Raw genomic sequence first — 20,101 nt, 5'->3', positions numbered from 1 at the left:
ATCAGGAGGACAAAGCCATCTGCAGGATCAGGTGCAGAGAGGTTGCGAATGATGAACAAAGGTCAGAAGATTTGTCAAGCCAGAGATTGTTAGTGACTTTGGAAAGAACAATTTCATTTGTGTGATGAGCTGGATTAAAGGGGATTAAAAATGAGTGAGAAGACTATAAAAGGAGGCAAGAAATATTAATGGCTTTTTTTTTTTTTTTTTTTTTTTTTTTTAAAGAAATTGGGCTGAGAAAGAGAGATAAGATACAGAAGGATAGCTTTAGGGGATCAATTGTCAAGTGAGGGTTTTTTCAGGATAGAGTAGTCTTAGGTGTGTTTATAAAAAGTAATGAATATACTGGTATCACTTAGAGTGATTGTAAGGGCAACATGCTAGAAGTGCCAGTGAAGGAGAGGAAGGGTATGAAAGAGTAAAAGTTACCTTTGGCAATTAAACCCAAAAACCTCAGGACAAGCATTTCTTCTGCTGTTCTACCTAACCAAAATGTTAGATCTTTGCGAGAAGGGACCACCATACTCTTCTCTATATATCCTTAGCACTTAGCAGAGTGCTATGTTAAATTAAAAAAAAAAAAAAATGCCTTTTCGTTCATTTTTATCAAAGTCTGTATTAAAGGAGAGAATTGAGGGAGGAGAATGGTGGTGCATGATGTCAGATGATGGAGATTTATAATGGGGGGAAGAAGAGGTAACTCACAACAACTAGTCTTTCTTAGTATAATGTGAAATGAGGGGTCTGCTGGGAGGAATACATAGAGAATAGGACAACCAGGAAGAAAGAGGGAAATTGAGCTGTATGAAAATTAGTTGAAGGAGCTGGGGGTGATTAGCCTAGAGAAACCAATCTACATTACTAGTGGCTGGAAGGAAGGAAAATGGGGAGAGAACTCAAAACCATACCGTGTGAATATTGCTGGAAGTATAGACCTAGGAGAGATTCTGATCACGCCCTTCAAATATTTGAACAACTTGCATGTGTTAGAAGAATTAATCTTATCATAGGGGATTTCCAAAAAACATAATGAGGACCAATGAATGGGATTGCAAACATTTCAAAGAAAAAGTTCTAATCAGAGTTTTCTGAAAATAAAAATTGATATTTTATAATATAATAGATGATTTGATCACTGGATAGTTTTAAAAAGATACCATAACTTAGGATTCATATATCTGGATTTGACTGATGATATCTAAGAATCTTTCTAACTAAGGTTTCATCAGTCTATAAATTATTCACAATGTATTTTTCTATCTTGTTTAAAGTATTTAGAATTCACATCTTAACTTAAAAAGTTAGTACTAAAATACATTCTAAAAACATACTCTTTTTAAATTATCAGTCACTTGGATTATTTATTGTCATCACTTGCATATAATCTCTGAGATGATCTATTGGCATCTCAAATATAACATGTCTTATGCCAACTTGTCCCTTTCCAGATTTCCCTGTTTCTGTGGAGGGTGCCACCATCTATCTGTCACCCAATTTAGTTGGCTTGTAGACATAGTTGACTCTTTCTATAATTGCTCCATTTCTAGTTGTTATCAGTTATTTTCATTAATTCTTTCTTTGCTCCCTTCTTTCCATTCATGTTGTTATTGGCTTAGTTCAAGCCATCATTTCCTCTCGCTTAACTTTTTTTTTTTTATTCAATCTACTTATACAGTAATTTTCAGTATGTATTTGCCTGATTGTTCATCCAGTTTCCATGCTTTCCATTCTCCACACTATCCTCCACATCATTGCCTGACCATGTGTTTGCTTTCTTTGAAAACCCATCTTTGGTTACCCACAAACTGGTATTTTAAAGTTCTTCTCTGACTGACTGTCATCTACTTTACAGCCTTGTTTCCAACTATCCCCTTAATGAACTCTTTGTTCATTATTTATTCAGTATTCAGTATATTTCAGTATTATGTTCAGTATTTATTAAATGATGTCTATGTGACAAGCCCTGTAAAAAGCAACAGAGATTCAAAAACAAAAAAGAAAGTCTTGTCCTCAGGCAGAGAAAATAGCATATACATAGATAAATATATGTCACAACATAAAGTACTGCTTCTGGACCCTTGGGGACCATGGTGTTTGTCCTCTCCCTAACTCACTCACACTTCTCTTTTAACTCTGAACCTAGACATGATTAGACCAGGTGCAGTCTTGGTGGGTGGTTTGGCCTCTCAAAGAGAAGGATTAGGTTCTTTCTTGAACCATCTGATTCATTATATTCTCACCACAAAGTCCCGGGGAAAAAAACACATAAAGCTTAAGTTTGGTTCATGCCTGGGGTCTTCCCAAAAGGAGAGGAGTACAGACATATGCAATGTCCAATGTAAATTAGATGTAGGACACTTAATTATTTTTCCACACAAAAAAATTTTCCACATATTTATTATGAGTGATCCAGGAACACACATTAAGAGGGATTTAAACAAGTAGCAATAATTTCTAATTGACATTATATTGTCCTAAAAGGTTGAGATTTTAAAAACATTAAAGCCTGAAACATTTTGTGGGAAAATTCATCAGTATTTTAGCCTCACTCCAGTTTTCACTGCCCAATCAGTTCCCTCCAAGGCCACATCTTCTGGCAAGTAGGCCAGGGCTTGGGCTAATTGTGCTTCCTGCCATCCTTTTCCCCAAGAAGGATGTGATGGCAGAAGATTCCAGCTGCTTCTAGTCACCTCTGACTGATGGATTCAGGATCTTTTCTATTTTTAACCCTATGAGACAATAAAACTAAAAACTGGGGAGCAATTCTCAGCAACTAGAAAGAAACATTGTAATTGTGGTAGATAGATTGTATGATAGACTAAAAAAAAAATCCTGTTTATCTACTGGGACATCTATCTCTTGATCCCTCTTTATTCATCTACACTCAAAGGAGGAACACAAAATGGGAGTGGCCAGTCTCAGGTTTGCCTAAGCCAATGCCTGGACCGGCATCCATGCAAAAACAGTTCATTATGTTTTCTAAAGGCAAAAAAGGACACACAAAAGGAAGCTGTCTCTTTAGTGGGTGCAATGTACCATACCTGCCTTGCTGTCATAGGACTTGAGCAACATGTGGCTAGGAGCAGAGATAGTAGATGGTGCAAGTAATTGAGGATTTGAATAGACACAAACAGTAATTGCAGGGGATTGGGGAGAGAGCAAGAAATTTGAAATTAGAACAGGAGTTGGCAAACTAAGGGCCAAATTGCCACCTTCTTCCCTCAGCGAAGAATGTTTTTTTTTACATTTTTAAATAACACTTTATTGTATCTAAACAGAAGGACTGGATTTGGCCTTTTTGCCATAGTCTGTGAAATGAACTTGAAAAGAATTCTCTTTTCACCTCTGTCTCTTAAAATCATTAGTGCTCTTCAAAGTTCAAATTAGGTTCTACCTTTTCCTATCCCCAACTGCTAGGATTCTCTCCTTCCTGAAACTTTTTATCATATTTTATCTTTTATCATATTTATTTGGTTTTTAATGTATACCTTTGTAGGTTCCTTGGATAGAGACTTTTCATTTTTTTTCTTTATATCTTTAGTAACTTGCACTTAACAGGCATTTAATAAAAATTTGTTTGTTTTTGAACTAGCCATTGGGGTGCTTCCTTCCATTAATTCAGAGAATTGATAGTCATTTATAGTCTAAAATATAAGATGATTATTTATAAGTCATTAGAAAATAGTTTTATTTTTGTAACCAATTAAATTCAAATAAGAACAACAGTAAGGTTTTGAGATTTGTATTTTAAAGAAATATCTTTAATATTGTCCTTTCCTTTTAAAAAAAAATACATTCAGGTTGTCAAGATGGAATTTTTAAATCCTTTCTGTTTTCCTCAACATTAGCTTGTAATCTTAACTACAGAGGTAGATGTATTGGGAAGTAGATAAAATTCATATTGTAATGCTAATTTACTTTTGTTGTTGTTATTGTTAATTTTGGAATTTTTTTTTTGCTCTGAGGAGTTACCTTTAGTCAAATAAGTGAAATTTAGCCAAGGCTTGTAGTAAATACCTCTATAGAACCTTCATCTTGTAGAAGATCCACATCAGTAGATATAATTTGACTAAGGAATCAAACAGTTTAAGGGGGAAAAAATGGAAAAGTTCTTGCCAACAGCAGAAAGCAGTTTTGGTTGACCTAAGATGAATTTTTTAACAAGTGTAGTTGATGGAAGTCTCACCTCAATCTGGGTGACCTGCTTTCCTCTTCCCCTTCATACAGATATGAGCTGTATGACCTTGGGGGACCCCTCCCTTAATTGTGTTGCCTAAAACTAGTTCTTACCATAACAGTTACTGACCTACATTAATAGTGAAAGGTTTTCTCACTTTCTCTGCCAGTGAAATCCCTAGTTCTGAACAAAGAAGACGAACCTCTGGTGTTTTATAACAAAGACTCTCTGAGGTCTCCCAAGTGTCGGACTGACATCTGGCTGGTGATGCTGTGCTTTCTCAAAAGGAGAAAGGAGGACAGCAGAAGATAATGATGATCTCTTTATTTAGAAGACAGTCTTGTTTTTTCCAGTGCATCCAGAGCAATTAAAGTTGAGAACTAGGCTTACCATACTAGTTTAAAACAATAACATCAGTGTACCTTCGATATGTATTGTACTTTATAGTTTTCAAAATGCCTTTGCTTTTGTTATCATATTTAGTAACATAATAGTTTTTCAAGGTAAGCAGTGTGAGGATGAAGAAATTTAAGTCCACATATAGATACCTGGCCAAAGTCACACACAAAGAAGTAGTGTCCACATTTTCTGATTCCTCAGACAGTTAAGCTGGGGGAACTTCTTGGACATTTCCCCCTCTATTTTAAAAACTCTTTTTTTTTTTTTCACAAATATTGTTTTTGTGGTATAGGCTTTGTGACCTAGAACAAACTTTTTTGTGATGGAAGTTCATAAATCATCACATACTTATGTGCTACGTATAATTAAATCTAATCTGGAACTGTGACCCATATTTGAAGAGAAGTGTGCTTTCCATCTGTTATATCCAAATGCCAAGTTATATTACAACGCTATAAATTGTTTCATATCCAACCCTAATGGGCACTTCTTAAAATATCCAATAGAGACATCTAACAGTGTGATAATCAACTATTCTGAACTTAAATCTAATTTGCTTTCACGTTAGATATTTTAAAGGAGATTATAAATGTTTTTGAAAAATAGTATGTTTTTGAGCCTCTTAGACAGTACAACCTATATGACAGTGTGACAGGATCTATAGCCTCAGGGTCCAAGATCTTGGTCCAGGCCTGTACCTCTGACCAACCTGGGGAGCTGAAACAAATCACTTTATGTCTGTTGATCAGAGACAGGTAAAAAGAAGGAATTGGTCTTCATGATTCCTAAGGTCTTTGCCATCTTTAAGTTCTAGATCTGTTCCCCAAAATGCATTATTTGCAGAGGAACCCTTTTGATGATATTAAATAACATGAAAGTAGCAGTAGGAAAATGTCACTCTCTAACCACCTTTTGCCCTTTGTTGAAGTGGGTAGATCAGTCTGGAAGAGGAAAACATGGCCAGAGAAATTGAATAATTGGTACCTCACTTCTTAAATCTTTGACCTTCTTTAGGCACTGCCAAAAAAAGCAAGATTCTGTCCAAGGAGGAGCTAAGGATTGTGGCTTTTCACGAGTCAGGCCATGCTTTGGTTGGCTGGCTGCTGGAGCACACAGAGGCAGTGATGAAGGTAAAGACGTGTCACCTTGGGGGTCTGCCTTCTCAGCTGATTGGCACCAACTCCCACTTTTCTCTGTTCATACCACAGTTATTTGAGTTTATGCCCTCATCTTCATCGTGTTTTTACATCTGTCCTTGCAGTTCTTCAAACCATTCTTCATTCAGCTGCCCAGTGGAGACTTCTAAACCCCATGTCTGATTCTCATATTCTCTCTCTCTGTCTCTCTTCTCCTTCCCCCTCCCTCCCTCCTCTCTCTCTCTCTCTCTCTCTCTCTCTCTCTCTCTCTCTCTGTCTCTCTCCCTCTCCTTTTCCCTCTCCCTCCTCCCCCTCCTTCCCCATTCCTCTCTCTCTTTCCCCCCACTCTCTCCTTCCTCTTTATCTTCTTCCCTCTCTCCTCCCTCTTTCTCTTCTTCCCCCTCTCCTTCCCTCTCTCTTCCCCCTATCCTCACTCCTCTTTCTTCTCCTCCCTCTCCCTCTCCCTCCCCTTCTCTCTCTCTCTCTCCCTCCTGGGCTTTGGACAGAACACTCAAACCTGCATTGCTCTTCTTTGTATTTCTTTATTGCAACCCCTCCTATATCCCTTCAAAGTTCTTCTCAAATTCTATGTCCTTAAGGAGAACTTAACTGATTCTTTCCATTTTTATTCAGCTCTTCATAATCCACTTCCCATACCCCTCAAAAAAATCACTTTTCATTTACTGAATGTTCTATAAAGTCTTAATAAGCTCTTTAAGGGAGGAGACTTTCACTTTTTAATATTTATATTCCCCAGTACAACCACAATACCTGGCAAGTAGTAAGTGCATAATAATTATTTGTTGATTTTTTGAAAGAAAGTTTATCCTAGTGAGTTAGAATGCAGAAGACGTGGATTCCAAACCATCTCTGATCCATAGGAGCTGTGTGATCACTTGACCTCCCTCAGATCAGTTTATTTCTTTCTAAATTTGAAGTGAGAGTTCCTGTAATATTTAACCTCCCAGCCCAATGGTGAGGCTCAAATGTGAGAATATTATTAAGTAATTTGCAGACTTTCCAGGATTGTAGATAAGAAAATGTTTATTTCATGTATATGTTAGGCACCCAACCTCAGAAGGAGCCTGGGCAAGTCATTGAACCCCTTGGGTGGTCCTTGAAATGCTCTATGGTAGAGTTTCCTCATTAGAAATTCCCTATACCAATGAAATCACAGGTGTAGTCTAAAGTAAATGTTTATAATGATGATCATTATTACATGACCAACATCTAGAACATTGTGTATCTGTATACTACAAGAAAACCACACATTATTGAAAAGGATTAAGGGATGAAAGTACAAGAGGAAACTTGCATCTATTAAGATTCTTATGAAACCCCATACTTTGCTATCAATTCTGAGGTACTACAACTAGTAGAACTAACTTTTATAGGCATCTTACATGATTTTCATTTGCCTCAGAATCTAAACTTTTGTTAGTGAGAGATATGTATTATTTCCAGACAACTTTAGGATCATGCATTTCCTCTTGCATTTAAGAGAAGTTCCTATCTGTAGGATGATTTAGAAAACAATTTAATCAGGGCGCTTGTGATCTCACAAGCTCTGTTCTGCTTTGTTATATTTAGTGAATTACCCTGGAATTAAAGAAGCAATGGATTATTAGAGAATTTGCTTTATAAATGTCCCATTACAGTGTATGTTAGTAATTGAATTGGTGTGTGATTTTTTTTTAGGCATTTTGCATGCTTCAAAATACATTCAACCTCAAAACCACTGTAATAGTGACTATAAACTGAAAGTTCCTTTTTACTTCTACAAATTGTACTGCTTCACTATTAAAATTCTATTGTCCAAATTAGTTTGGGGTGTATGTATGTTCTTTGTAAGCTTGAGATTAAAAATAGCATCAGTGTTGCATTACTTCCTCTCAGATTGATTCTTTTGTGTTTTTTAAGTCTCCATTGTTTATAAAATTTGTGGCCCATTTTGACATTTTTCAGGTATCCATAGCACCAAGGACAAATGCTGCCCTGGGATTTTCTCAGATCCTCCCCAAAGACCAGTATCTCTTTACTAAGGAGCAGCTATTTGAACGGATGTGCATGGCTTTGGGAGGCCGAGTGTCTGAAGCCATTTCTTTTAATAAGGTTACATCAGGTGAGAAGCCAGCTCTTAGATGAATCATTGAACAGTTTTTTAGCATTGGGTACACAACAGTAATATCCTTTTACAGAAGTAATAGCAAAGCCAGATTGTCTTCTTTCAGAGTTAGTGGTCATGAATAGGGTCACAAAATTTGGAATAAATTAGATGGTTTCCTGGAATATCCTGTTTAGGTACTCAGAAGAGGAGATATCACTAAAAGAAATGTGGAGCTTTAAAAACATTTTTTAAAAAATTCTTGGAAGTTGAAGTGTATTTATTTTTGTTGTATACATATTCTATATCTGTAATTAATTTCAGTGTTTAAGAATTCTGAATTCACATATTTCTTTTTATTATTATTATTATTATAGCTTTTTATTTACAAGTTATATGCATGGGTAATTTTTCAGCATTGACAATTGCAAAACCTTTTGTTCCAATTTTTCCCCTCCTTCCCCCTCTCCCCTCCCCCAGATGGCAGGATGACCAATACATGTTAAATATATTAAAGTATATGTTAATACAATATATGTATATATGTCCATACAGTTATTTTGCTGCACAAAAAGAATCAGATTTAGAAATAGTGTACAATTAACCTGTAAAGGAAATAAAAAATGCAGGCAGACAAAAATAGAGGGATTGGGAATTCTATGTAGTGGTTCATACTCACTTCCCAGAGTTCTTTCGCTGGGTGTAGCTGGTTCAATTCATTACGGCTATATTGGAACTGATTTGGTTCATCTCATTGTTGAAGAGGGTCATGTCCATCAGAATTGATCATCATATAGTATTGTTGTTGAAGTATATAATGATCTCCTGGCCCTGCTCGTTTCACTTAGCATCAGTTCATGTAAGTCTCTCCAGGCCTTTCTGAAATCATCCTGCTGGTCATTTCTTACAGAACAATGATTCCATAATATTCATATACCGCAGTTTGTTCAGCCATTCTCCAATTGATGGGCATCCACTCAGTTTCCAGTTTCTGGCCACTACAAAGAGGGCTGCCACAAACATTTTTGCATTTACAGGTCCCTTTCCCTTCTTTAAGATCTCTTTGGGATATAAGCCCAGTAGTAACACTGCTGGATCAAAGGGTATGCACAGTTTGATAGCTTTTTGAGCATAGTTCCAAATCGCTCTCTAGAATGGCGGCATGTATTCACAATTCCACCAACATGTATCAGTGTCCCAGTTTTTCCACATCCCCTCCAACTGAATTCACATATTTCAGTAAAAGCACTTCCAGAATCAAATCGCTATATGCCATAGAGATGGCATCTATTCCTGGTAGTAAGAAAGAGGTCAAACAGCTTATTCATGACCATTTCATTGGGGATGTTTATTTTGGTACCTGAATTAGCCTTAATATTAGCATCTTGTTTGGAGAAGAGTAGGTAATAAAAACCTTAGGTAAACATTTTTAGCTTAATTAAAATTGACATGTATTTAAGAACTTAAAAAAATCCAGATTGGTTTAATACAGAGTACAGCTCCTATTACAAGTTAGTTAAAAATGAATGTTCTTTTGGGCCTTAGAACCCAAACCCCAACAAGTATCTTTAGGGATTCAGCTGTGAAATATTCACCTGGTTTAAATTCATACTGTCAGTGTGTGGAAATTTGCAGTGTTAAGTATTAAATTTCAATCTAAATTCACAAAACAGCATTAACTTAAACTTAAATGTGATTGTAATGAAACCGATATCAGTAAATATAACTTGACTGAGGAATCAAACAAAAGTTTATGAAAAAAATGGGGTGAAAGAAACTCAGCATTGCCATATAAGTGTATTCATAATAATTGTTAATTTCCCTAATGCTTGGTTTTAATAACATTTAGATATAAAGAGTTTATTTTCCTATTGTTTATGGTATAGAATTAGATATAGAAATAGTTGGTCTTTTTGTTTTAGATGGTGAAATAAGGCGACTAGGAAAAAGTGTCATTGACTATTGACTTATGTCTCGTTATCTACTGTAATCTTTGATTCTATGGAGAATGTCTTAAATTCTGCCGTTAGATTCAGGTTCAATTCTGCCATCAGATTCAGGTTTGTACTTAGAATAAAGTCTTACCAAGAGAAATCAGTTAAATTGCCGAACATTTAAAAAAAAAAAATCTTTTTTTTTTTTTTTATCGGAATTGTATAGGGGCACAGGATGATTTAAGGAAAGTCACTAAAATAGCCTATTCCATGGTGAAGCAATTTGGGATGGTGCCTAGTATTGGCCCTATTTCCTTCCCTGAACAGCAGGAGAGCACATCAGGCATAGGGCGACGACCCTTTAGCCAAGGGCTTCAACAAATGATGGATCATGTGAGTATATATACAAAGGCAGCTGACAGCACAGATCCTAGATATTTTGTTACTCTTGTTGAATGGACTAATTCCTTAGCAAGGGAATCCAAGTTGATAGGGAAAATCCTAAAAGCTGGTGCCCTTATCATTAGAAGCAGCTGTGGTTTTCTCTTTTCTAAAGCAGTTTATTGTTCGGGAAAGAAGAGGGAAATGTATAAGAACTTAACACTTTTCTTTGTTTTTATGAAACGCATAGCTTTTCAGGGTTTCTCACCATTCCGCGTTATCCACCATTCCTAGTTGACTCTAGTTTTTCACATCTTAATGTTTTACTAGTCTCTGAAAGAAAAAAAAGCAAATAAACAAAATCAGCAACAAAAGGTGAAAATGCTATGCTTCGATCCATATTCAATCTCTCTCTGGATGTGGGTGGTGTTTTCCATCCTAAGTCTATTGGAATTATTTTGGATTAGCACATTGCTGAGAAGAGCCAGGTCTCTCATAGTTGATCATCACACAATCTAGCTGTTACTGTGTACAGTGTTCTCTTGGTTCTGCTCATTTCATTTAGCATCAGTTCATGTAAATTTTTCTAGGCTTTTCTGAAATCAGCCTGCTCATCATTTCTTATAGAACAATAATATTCCATAACATTCATCTACCACAACTTATTCAATCATTCCCCAATTGATGGGCATCCACTGAGTTCCCAGAAAATAGTTAATCATTTTTGATTATTTCTTTGTCATGGTAGAGCTGGCTATAATATACAGCTTTTCCTAATCTCCCAAATAAAATTAGTAACAGCTGAAGAAACAGCTGATCATGAACTCTCTCCAAATAGAATTAATAATAAAGAAAACATCTTGCTCCAAACTTGACAAGAAGATAACATAAGCATAGCGTCATTCACATTTTTGTCGTTTGGTTTTTACCTTATTTCTTTCTAGATTAAGGACCAGCATCAATTTCAACTCCAAAAAATTGAGTAGTCTGTCTCCTAAAATATAGCTTTCCTGTGTTGCCAGGTTTAAAGTTATCTTTGGGTCAGGGAACTAGCATGGGGGTACACCCTGACCTAGGGAAATAGTAGAGAACCAAAGAGAAAGAACCCAGAGCATCATTAGGGAGCTGAATGACCCTTAAAGTGCACAGAATAGAGGGGACTCAGTCCCTTCTTCTACTTTATCTGTTGATGAAAGGGGGCTCTGCATGAGCCTTAGCTAGCTGTGAATGAGGGCCCTGTATACAAGGCACTATCCTGGGGAAGAATTGCCTTAGTTGCTTGCTTATTCTGGGATTTAATAGATGTTTTTGTCATAGAATTTAGAGCTTGGTGTGGGATCTTAAAGAGTTCACTTAATCCTATTTTACTGTTTTACTGATTAAGAAACCATCATCCAGAAAATTAAAGTAAATTGTTTAAACTGAAGTATATTTTTTAAAACTGGAATTAGGAATTGTAGCCATAAATTGTAGATTCTCACTATAGGAAATTTTCCTCCTTTTCCTACAGGAAGCAAAACAGCTGGTGGCTAAAGCATACAGGCACACAGAGAAAGTACTGCTGGAAAACCAAGCCAAATTGCATTCGGTAGGTGTCCTGTTGGGGTTTGGGGCTCTCTCTGTGAGGTCTGGGCTAGTTAGAGCACTTGTGACCCACTGAGCTCTGGGTTCTGTCTCAATGAAGTAGACTTTCTGCTTCTTTTCTTCAACCATCTTCCTCTTTCATCTGCTTTTCTCCTTTTTCTCCTTTCATGTCTTAGTAGTAACCACAAATATTGTATGGCTGAGCTAAGGAAATTACTTTTTATTTGTCAGAGCCTATTAATAAGGAGGCCACTTTTTGATTCTGTTCCTGTTATCTTTACAAAGGGGAAGAACTCTGTTTGACTTCAAGCTACACCCCTAGCTTAAAGATTAAGCTTTAAAGATCCCAAAAATTGTGGTAGGAAAATATAGGGTTCAGTATAAATTTGTCAGCATAATTCTCAGCTTGTGTGTGACTAGTTGGTTTTGTGAAGTGGGAAGGGTCAGAAATACCATTTTATATAAAGAACTAGAGAGAAGGCAGCAATTGGATTATGATTAAAAACAAAACAAAAGTGGGAAGTTAGTATATTCAATTAATACATTTGTCTCTGAGGCCTCTTAGTGACCTTCCCATCCTTCAGGTCATCATGTATCGAATTCTATAATTTGGTTTCCCTGGTTCTGGTGTTGCTAGGTAACCAACCAAACAGACATTTACATACTCTTTTGGGGCAGTTGGGCCTGCATGGGAGGGATCCAAGAAGCCAGACCAAGTTAGAATCAGCATTTGCTAAACTCTTTCAGGGAGGTGAGAAGTCCCAGAAGAGAAATGATCTTGAGCTCTTTCTCTTTCCTTTCTGTCATTGTTCTCCTGTCCTGTCTCTTCTGAAGAGAACATTTAGTGTCCAGAACATCTTGGTGAGGTCTGTGATTAAAATCCTAGAGTGTAAATTGGTATCCAGTCCTGCCCCTCCTTCTCCAGTTGAGAATGTGGGCCCACGAGGTGACTACCAAGGTCACAGGTGCAGAATGAGGTTTTGAGATTGGATTTAAGGTCAAGTCCTCTGACTAAAGCACTTCCAAAAATAGAATGGGCTGTTTGGGAGGTCACGTGTCCCTTCTTGTTGAAGTCTTAACTGGAAAGGTTGGATGAGCCTCTCTGTTGCACCCTAGGGATGATTCTTCTTAGGTCTAGGTGGTAGGTGGTCACAGAGGTACCTCCTACTAATGAAATTCTGTGATTGCAAGCCTGGCTCCTCCCTGTTTTACTAGGATTCTTTGGTAGCCACTTATGTGAAATAGTGCAAAGTGAGGGGCTACCTAAAACATGGGCTCTGCCTTCATGAAGCAGCTTAGCCTGGTAGGGGAGAGGGCGCCTCCACAACATGGGTAGCATGACACTGCAGCAATGGCAGTGGATTTGGTGTCAGACTCAGATCCCCCTCTGCTGCTTACTGCCCTAGTGAACTTGGACCAGTCACTGCTTTTGGCCTTCCTTACACTTGACTTCCTGGGGTCCAGCCTCAGGCTTTGAGGAGGCATAGTCATTTGCCTCTCTCGGTATTCTCAACTTTTGTCTTAGCACAATTCATAGCATTATATGTTGATTTATGCAAGGTTGTCTTTCTCATTTGGATAGAAGCCCCTGGAGAACAAGAATTGTTTTCCTGCCGTCTTTGTATCCAATTGCTTAGCATGAAGAGGCTGGTCCTGCTGTTTCCTTCATTCTCTTCTGACTCTAGATCTGGGACCTGTTCTAAGTCATCTATTGCTTTGATTGCTGATCTATAACACCTGGTATCTAAGTGATAAGTCAGAAAAGAGGGCCCTGTAAGGAATGCCTTGTTGGGGTCCAACACTGGGACGCAAGGGACTTTGCAGAAGAATTGGATAAGCCAGCCAGTGCTAAAGAGAGAAGCTCTTGTATCAGTCCTGTGTCATCGAGTCAGAGAAGGAATAAAGTTATTGATAAAGAATGGGCTCAGGATAGCCTGGAACTGATACTTTCACAGTGGGCCTGGGATTGGGGAAGGAAGAGATAGAACCCTTGGTTTCACCCAAGAGCCTCCAGTCCAGCTGTCTTCAGGCTGCAGAAGGAGTTATTAATTCTCCACTACATGATTGCTTTAAGGAGTTGGTGCATGACTACACATAGCTCTATGGACTCCATGCTTCAGGATAGCACAGTGATCAAAGCTGTTTAGGTGTTTTAGGTTTGCAGTCATGTGGGGCTGAGGTTGCAGAAAAAAGATTGGGCAAGATATTGGTTGCAGGGGAAATATGACTAGGACTCAGAAAACATGTCAGATGTAGAAAGAGGAAAGCTGAAAAACTAGACTAGAACAGGATAGTGATCATAAGGTAGATGCATAGGAAATGGTCTCTCATGGAAGAATGGGAATTCAGCAAGAGAAGTTCATTCCGGACAAAAGCACCAAGGTGTTCAGGGTGTAGGAATGAATCTGGTGGCCTAGAGGCTAGAAGTAAGGAGAGCATCAGATCGAAGAGGTCCTTGAATGTTACTCATTACAAAGGACTTTGAATTGACTTGTTAGGAGGAGTTACTGAATTATTTTTAAAAGTCTGGTAATAGTGTAACAAAGAAGTTCAAAGAGCAAAGATTAAATATGTGGGAAGACCTACTGGGAAATTACCAAAATACTCCATGAAGGGACTCACTACTTTTGTGCTACCAGGGAGGGTAGTGAAAATAAAAGGGAGAGATCAGATGCCAAAAATTTGGTTGTGGAAGAATTGATAGGGTTGAGCTATTGCTTGTATAAAAGAGGTCAGTGAGGAAGGAAGAGTCAGAGAGGACAGCAAGATTTCAATCACGGATTGACCGGATGGGTAGGTATCCTTGATAGAAAAGGTGACATCAAAAGGAGGCTTAGAAAAAAGATAATGCAGTTATGGACATGCTGAGTTTGAAGTGCCAGTATGACAACCATGTAAAAATGATTTGTCAGCATTTGAGAAGTTTGGATAAAAATGCAGATTTGAATTTAAGTGTGTGACCAGAGGACTTAACTCTCTTTGACCCTACACCTGGCACAGAGCTGGATCTTTCAGCTCTGTGTTCCTATCCCTCTTTGGAAAGCTTTGATTTTTCTTGTGAGAACAAGAATGATTTTGCAGAATCTCAGAGGTATCTACAAACTTTCTTCTCAAGACAGTAATGAAGTTTTTCCATCCTCTGCTTCCTTGGCAGTGAGGATACATGGGCTTCAGTTCCAAGATAGCTAGGCGGCTAGAGGGGATGTGGATGATTTCCCAAAAGCCATCTCTGAATTTTAGAAATTCTCTGTATTGACATCTGTCAGTTAATCCAAGACTGTTACTACATCTTCCAGGGGATGCAAAGTGTTGAATGAGTGAATAAATAAGTGAAAAAATCATTTTTACATTCTTAACTATGTGCCATATACTGTGCTGAGTCTTGGAATACAAAAATAAAAAAGCAAAGCTTTCCCTATCTTCAATGAGCTTGCCTTCTAATAGAGGAAAGCAATACGGATTGGTCAGTTTTGGCCAAGGAAGGGTGTTTTGATCAAGGCAGTCAGAAGGGTATTGAATTTTTTTTTTTTTTTAACATTTCATTGGAATTTTATTTTAATTTTTTTCACTTATTAATAGTTTTATTTTTCTTTCCAATTACATGTAAAAATAGATTTCAACATTCACTTTTTTTTGGGGAGGGAGGGCTGAGGCAGTTGGGGTTAAGTGACTTGCCCAGGGTCACATAGCTAGGAAGTGTTAAGTGTCTGAGGTCAGATTTGAACTCAGATCCTCCTGATTTCAGGGTTGCTGCTCTATCCACTGCCCTATGTACCTGCCCCCAAAATTCACTTTTGTAAGATTTTGAGTTCCACCTTTTTTTTCCCCTCTCTTCCTTCTCTCTCCTGTCCCCAAGACATCAGGCAATCTGATACAGATTATATATGTGTAGACATTGTAAACATATTTTTATATTAGTCATGTTGTGAAAAAAATCAAAATGATAACAAACCAAAAGAAAGGGGAATAAAAGGTAAAATAATATGCTTCAATCTATCTTCAGTTTCCATAGTTCTTTCTCTGGATTCATTTGGCATTTTCCATCCTAGGTATATTGGAATTGTCTTGGATCTCAGTGGAATTTTAATATCAAGATTTGTCCAAATAGACATTTTATAAACACTACAAAAAAATCAACAGCATAAAATTAAATAAAAATTCTCTGTAATCATTTTAGTTACAAACTCCTAAACACACAATATACAAACATTACAAAATATTTTACATTAGAAAGAAAAAGCAGCTTTAATTAAATACAGTCAATAAAAGAAAAAGTTCCTAAACTCAAAACAGATTTTATTTAAATGTGTAACTTTTCCTCTTTTTAAATCATATATTGTTTACTAAAAAAAAAGTCACTTTTTTTTTTCATATCCTAATCTCCATATTTTCAGTGTATTTTTTCTCAAGTTAAAATGTTTTAAATTTCCAGGCATTTTGGGTCCAGTCACCAAATAATAATTCTCAAGTCTACATTTTTTCTTGAGAAAATAAGGAGTGCAGAAGTTAGAGAAGCTCTTCAAACAATATCTGGAAGGTCATTTATCTATTCCCTAGTTCTTGCCCTGATTTTCTAAAAATAATCCTTTCATCTTCTGGTCTGATTGGGGAAGAACTAAAGCAATTTATGCCAGTATTTATGAGCACCTCTTGAAATGTTCAAACTCTTGGAAAAGGTTCTTCTTGACCCAAAGTCATTATTTACTTTTAGTGATGGGCTCTGAGCTCTGTCCCACCTAGATGACTGACAGCATCTGGGAATTTTTTTTTAGTGTAAGTAGCTCTAAAAAACAGCTCAAAGATGTAAGGTCTATGATCAATGTTTAAAAGGGGCAAGGAGGATCAGGGAGAAAAAGTGTGAACAAGTGAAGAGTGGATGATGAGGTGGCCAATAGAAAGATTAGAGAACTGGGTTCAGATCCTGCCTGTGGTAATATGCTTTGGGATCTTAGGCAAGTTATCTCAGGTGGCTTCAGGTTCCTTATGTATAAAATATAAATATTCCTTTTGCCTTTCTTTGAATCCCCAGTGCCTAACACAATGGCTAGCAAATAGTCTGTGTCTAATAAGTGCTTGTGGACTGACGAAAATTTGCTCTTCCAGCTCTAAATATATGATCCTGTGTTCTGTCTGTGAGTTTTTTCTCTGTGATAAAGCTCCTTGCTATAGAAGCAGTCCAAATGACATCTCTTTTTTTGATGGCTATTTACTTTTTTGTGAGTGTTAAGTTTATTCATGAGAAACTTTTTTTTTTAACTTTCTTTTTTTATTATTTAATAGCCTTTTATTTACAGGTTATATGTATGGGTAACTTTACAGCATTGACAATTGCCAAACCTCTTGTTCCAATTTTTCCCCTCTTTCCCCCACCCCCTCCCCTAGAGGGAAAGATGACCAGTAGATGTTAAATATATTAAAATATAAATGAGATACACAATAAGTATACATGACCAAACCGTTATTTTGCTGTACAAAAAGAATCAGACTCTGAAATATTGTACAATTAGCTTGTGAAGGAAATCAAAAATGCAGGTGGGCATAAATATAGGGATTGGGAGTTCAATGTAATGGTTTTTAGTCATCTCCCAGAGTTCTTTCTCTGGGTGTAGCTGGTTCAGTTCATTACTGCTCCATTGGAAATGATTTCGTTGATCACATTGTTGAGGATGGCCAAGTCCATCAGAATTGGTCATCATATAGTATTGTTGTTGAAGTATATAATGATCTCTTGGCCCTGCTTGTTTTCGCTCAGCATCAGTCATGAGAAACTTTTAAAATAGCTCTACCAGGTCACCACTATTGATTCTTTTTTGGAGGATTGCAGGATCAAAAGTGAAATGAGACAGTTCCATTTCTTCATTCTTGTCTCCTTTAAGAATTTTCACTGGGGACTCCCGAGCTCTTTAGCTTTCTCTCATTACCATAAGTGAAAATGTAAGGAATAAGGTGCTTTCTGAGTATGCATTGAAAATAGACACATATTATCACTGCAGCAGGAGCTTAGGAAAGCTGTGTCACAAGAAGATTAAAAGTTTGAAAAGCCATCTAACTCTTTTAATCTGTTTTTCAAACACCCTAGAGTATAATTTATCTGTTGCTTGACTGAGGCCCAACCTTTGAGTTTGATAGCACACAGACAAGCCACAGTTTGATCAGTTTTTCCTACTCAATGTCTCTCTAAATATTGTTTGAAGAACAGGAATTTGTTGGATAAATGTTGGAAATCCCATTATCAGAGAATTCTGGTGAATATTGAAGGCCTTTTTCCAAGGTCTGGACCTAATCCCTGCTTTTTAGCCTTAACTTCCACTGTTGTTCTTCACATACAATATATTTCAGTCAAATGTCATTTTAATCAAAGCCTGAATTTTCCCTTATCTTTTCCTTGCTCTTGCTGCTCCCATTCATTTGCCCTTATCTCCTGTTGAAATCCTGCCCTAATCCCAACCACAAATACCTCCTTCCCCATATGGAAAATTTCTCATTCTCTTCTGTGTTCCCATAACACTGTACACTCTTCCTATAGCAATTTTTCACATTTTACCCTTACTTAGAGAGGTTTTTCCCTAAACCCTTTGTGTTCCTTGAGGTCAAGGATCATGGTTGTTCGTTGTTGAACCCAGCATGATGTCTAGCTCTGTGTTTCATAGGTATTAAACCTTCAGTAAAATGTTTGTCAGATTTAAGACTTGGCTCACCAGAAACAAGGAATGCTTATTCTGCTGGCATTCTTCACATTTGGGTTCAGGCTTGTTGACTCTGCTTTGCCTCTATGTCTTATTCGAAAACTTCCATACACTCCTTAGGCCATCTTATGTCAGAGGTGACTTTATCCCTTCCTCAGCATCACTCCTGGATGTCAGTACCTTTCCTCTTCCCCGGCTGCACTGATGACAGAGAAAGAGAGAGAAATATAGACAGACGTATGTGTGTGTGTCCCAAATCCTAGCATCTGCTGCCTGACAATAAGGAATTGTTAGGAGAGGGAGGCAGAGCTTCCTTCTCAAGATGGGTCCTCCTCCTGTCCCCTTCTTGTCACTGCTTCCATGGGAAAATGATTTGTCCTGGAGCTGGCTCGATAGTCTCACAGAAATGCCCCTTTGAGCCCCATTTCCTGGATCCTGGGAAGGCTGAGACGTTTGTTAGCTGGCATGGATGTTCTGTGAATGGCTCTCCCTTTCATTCAGGGGTCCCCTGGTCTCAAAAGGCTCTTGTCTCTGTCTCTGAGCTGGCTCTCAGGCTCACACAGAGCTGTGCTTGTTCGTTGTAGCTGGCTGATGCTTTGTTGGAGAAGGAAGTGATAAACTATGAGGACATCGAGGCCTTGATCGGGCCACCTCCCCACGGGCCCAAAAAAATGATCACCCCACAGAAGTGGATCGATGCAGAGCGTGAGCGGCAGGGCCCGGAGGAGGATGAGCCACCCCCCGCCCGGCACCCCCGTGACGAGGACCTGGACGAGGATGAGCCAACCCAGCCAAAGTAGTCTGCATGCTGCCCACGGGCATCCCCTTCAGTGACCTGGGTTTGCAGCTCCTGTGTCCAAACCTCACCCTGACCCCCTGACATCGCATCAAGGACACTGGGCAACCTCCCCAGCTGCAGGTCTGAGCTGCCCTCATTCGGCAGCCATCAGTAAATCCCTTTGCAGGGAATTTGGGGTTTTTATGTCTTTTCCCCTACGGGGACACTCCCCATCACAGATGTTGCATATCACCTAGAGGTTTATAAACACTCATGTTGAGAACATAGAGGAGGGCAGACCTGTTGTCCATGGAGAGCAGTGGTCACATTCTTAGGAATCACATGTCTACCTGACAGTCAGTATATGACCTTTCCCCTGGTTCTTCTGACTCTCTCACAATAAATAATGAAAGGACTCTACCACTCCATAGATCTGGTAATTTATTATATTTTTTAACTGGGAGCCTTCTCATTCTGTCATCTGGTAGGTAAATAAACTAGCTTACAATATGGGAAATGAAAGAAAGCAAATTTATGGGATTAAAATATCTTTACTTGATGCTATTTAACTGAATACCATGTTTACAGAGATAATTCTTAATGCTTTATTTTCAAAGTATTTATGACACCATGTTATTTACTACCTGGGAGAACTGTTGTAATGTTTGTTTAATAAATTTTGGAGGCTGACATCCATCTCTGCACAACTTAACCAGGCCTCATAGAGAGGACTGGTTGGGTTTATGTGTCTGTCTGATTTTTTCGACAATAGTTTGTAGATTCTATTGTTAGAATAATTCAATTTTGTAGGAGCCACGGATTCAAAATCATTTTTAATCTTTAATTCAGTACATCTGTCATTCACTATTTGGAAGAGCCCATTTTCATCACTGCTGGATGGAGATTCATTTTGGTTTACTTC

General features: G+C 37.9%; 1 protein-coding gene across 1 annotated transcript in view; it reads left to right on the top strand.

Moving 5' to 3' along the window:
* SPG7 (SPG7 matrix AAA peptidase subunit, paraplegin) overlaps window positions 1-19,875 on the top strand; it is an 86,294-nt gene extending 66,419 nt beyond the window's left edge. Inside the window, exons 13-17 of the mRNA XM_012540383.3 lie at window positions 5,591-5,706; window positions 7,678-7,834; window positions 9,977-10,143; window positions 11,642-11,719; window positions 18,986-19,875. Of these exons, the coding sequence (XP_012395837.2) occupies window positions 5,591-5,706; window positions 7,678-7,834; window positions 9,977-10,143; window positions 11,642-11,719; window positions 18,986-19,201 (734 nt within the window). The 3' untranslated portion in view covers window positions 19,202-19,875. The remainder of the gene's footprint in view (window positions 1-5,590; window positions 5,707-7,677; window positions 7,835-9,976; window positions 10,144-11,641; window positions 11,720-18,985) is intronic.
* Window positions 19,876-20,101: the final 226 nt, after the last annotated feature.

Source organism: Sarcophilus harrisii, chromosome 2, assembly GCF_902635505.1.
Source record: "Sarcophilus harrisii chromosome 2, mSarHar1.11, whole genome shotgun sequence".
NCBI lineage: Eukaryota > Metazoa > Chordata > Mammalia > Dasyuromorphia > Dasyuridae > Sarcophilus > Sarcophilus harrisii.
Note: the sequence above shows the minus strand (reverse complement) of the source record. Positions and strands in the feature narration are given on the sequence as shown.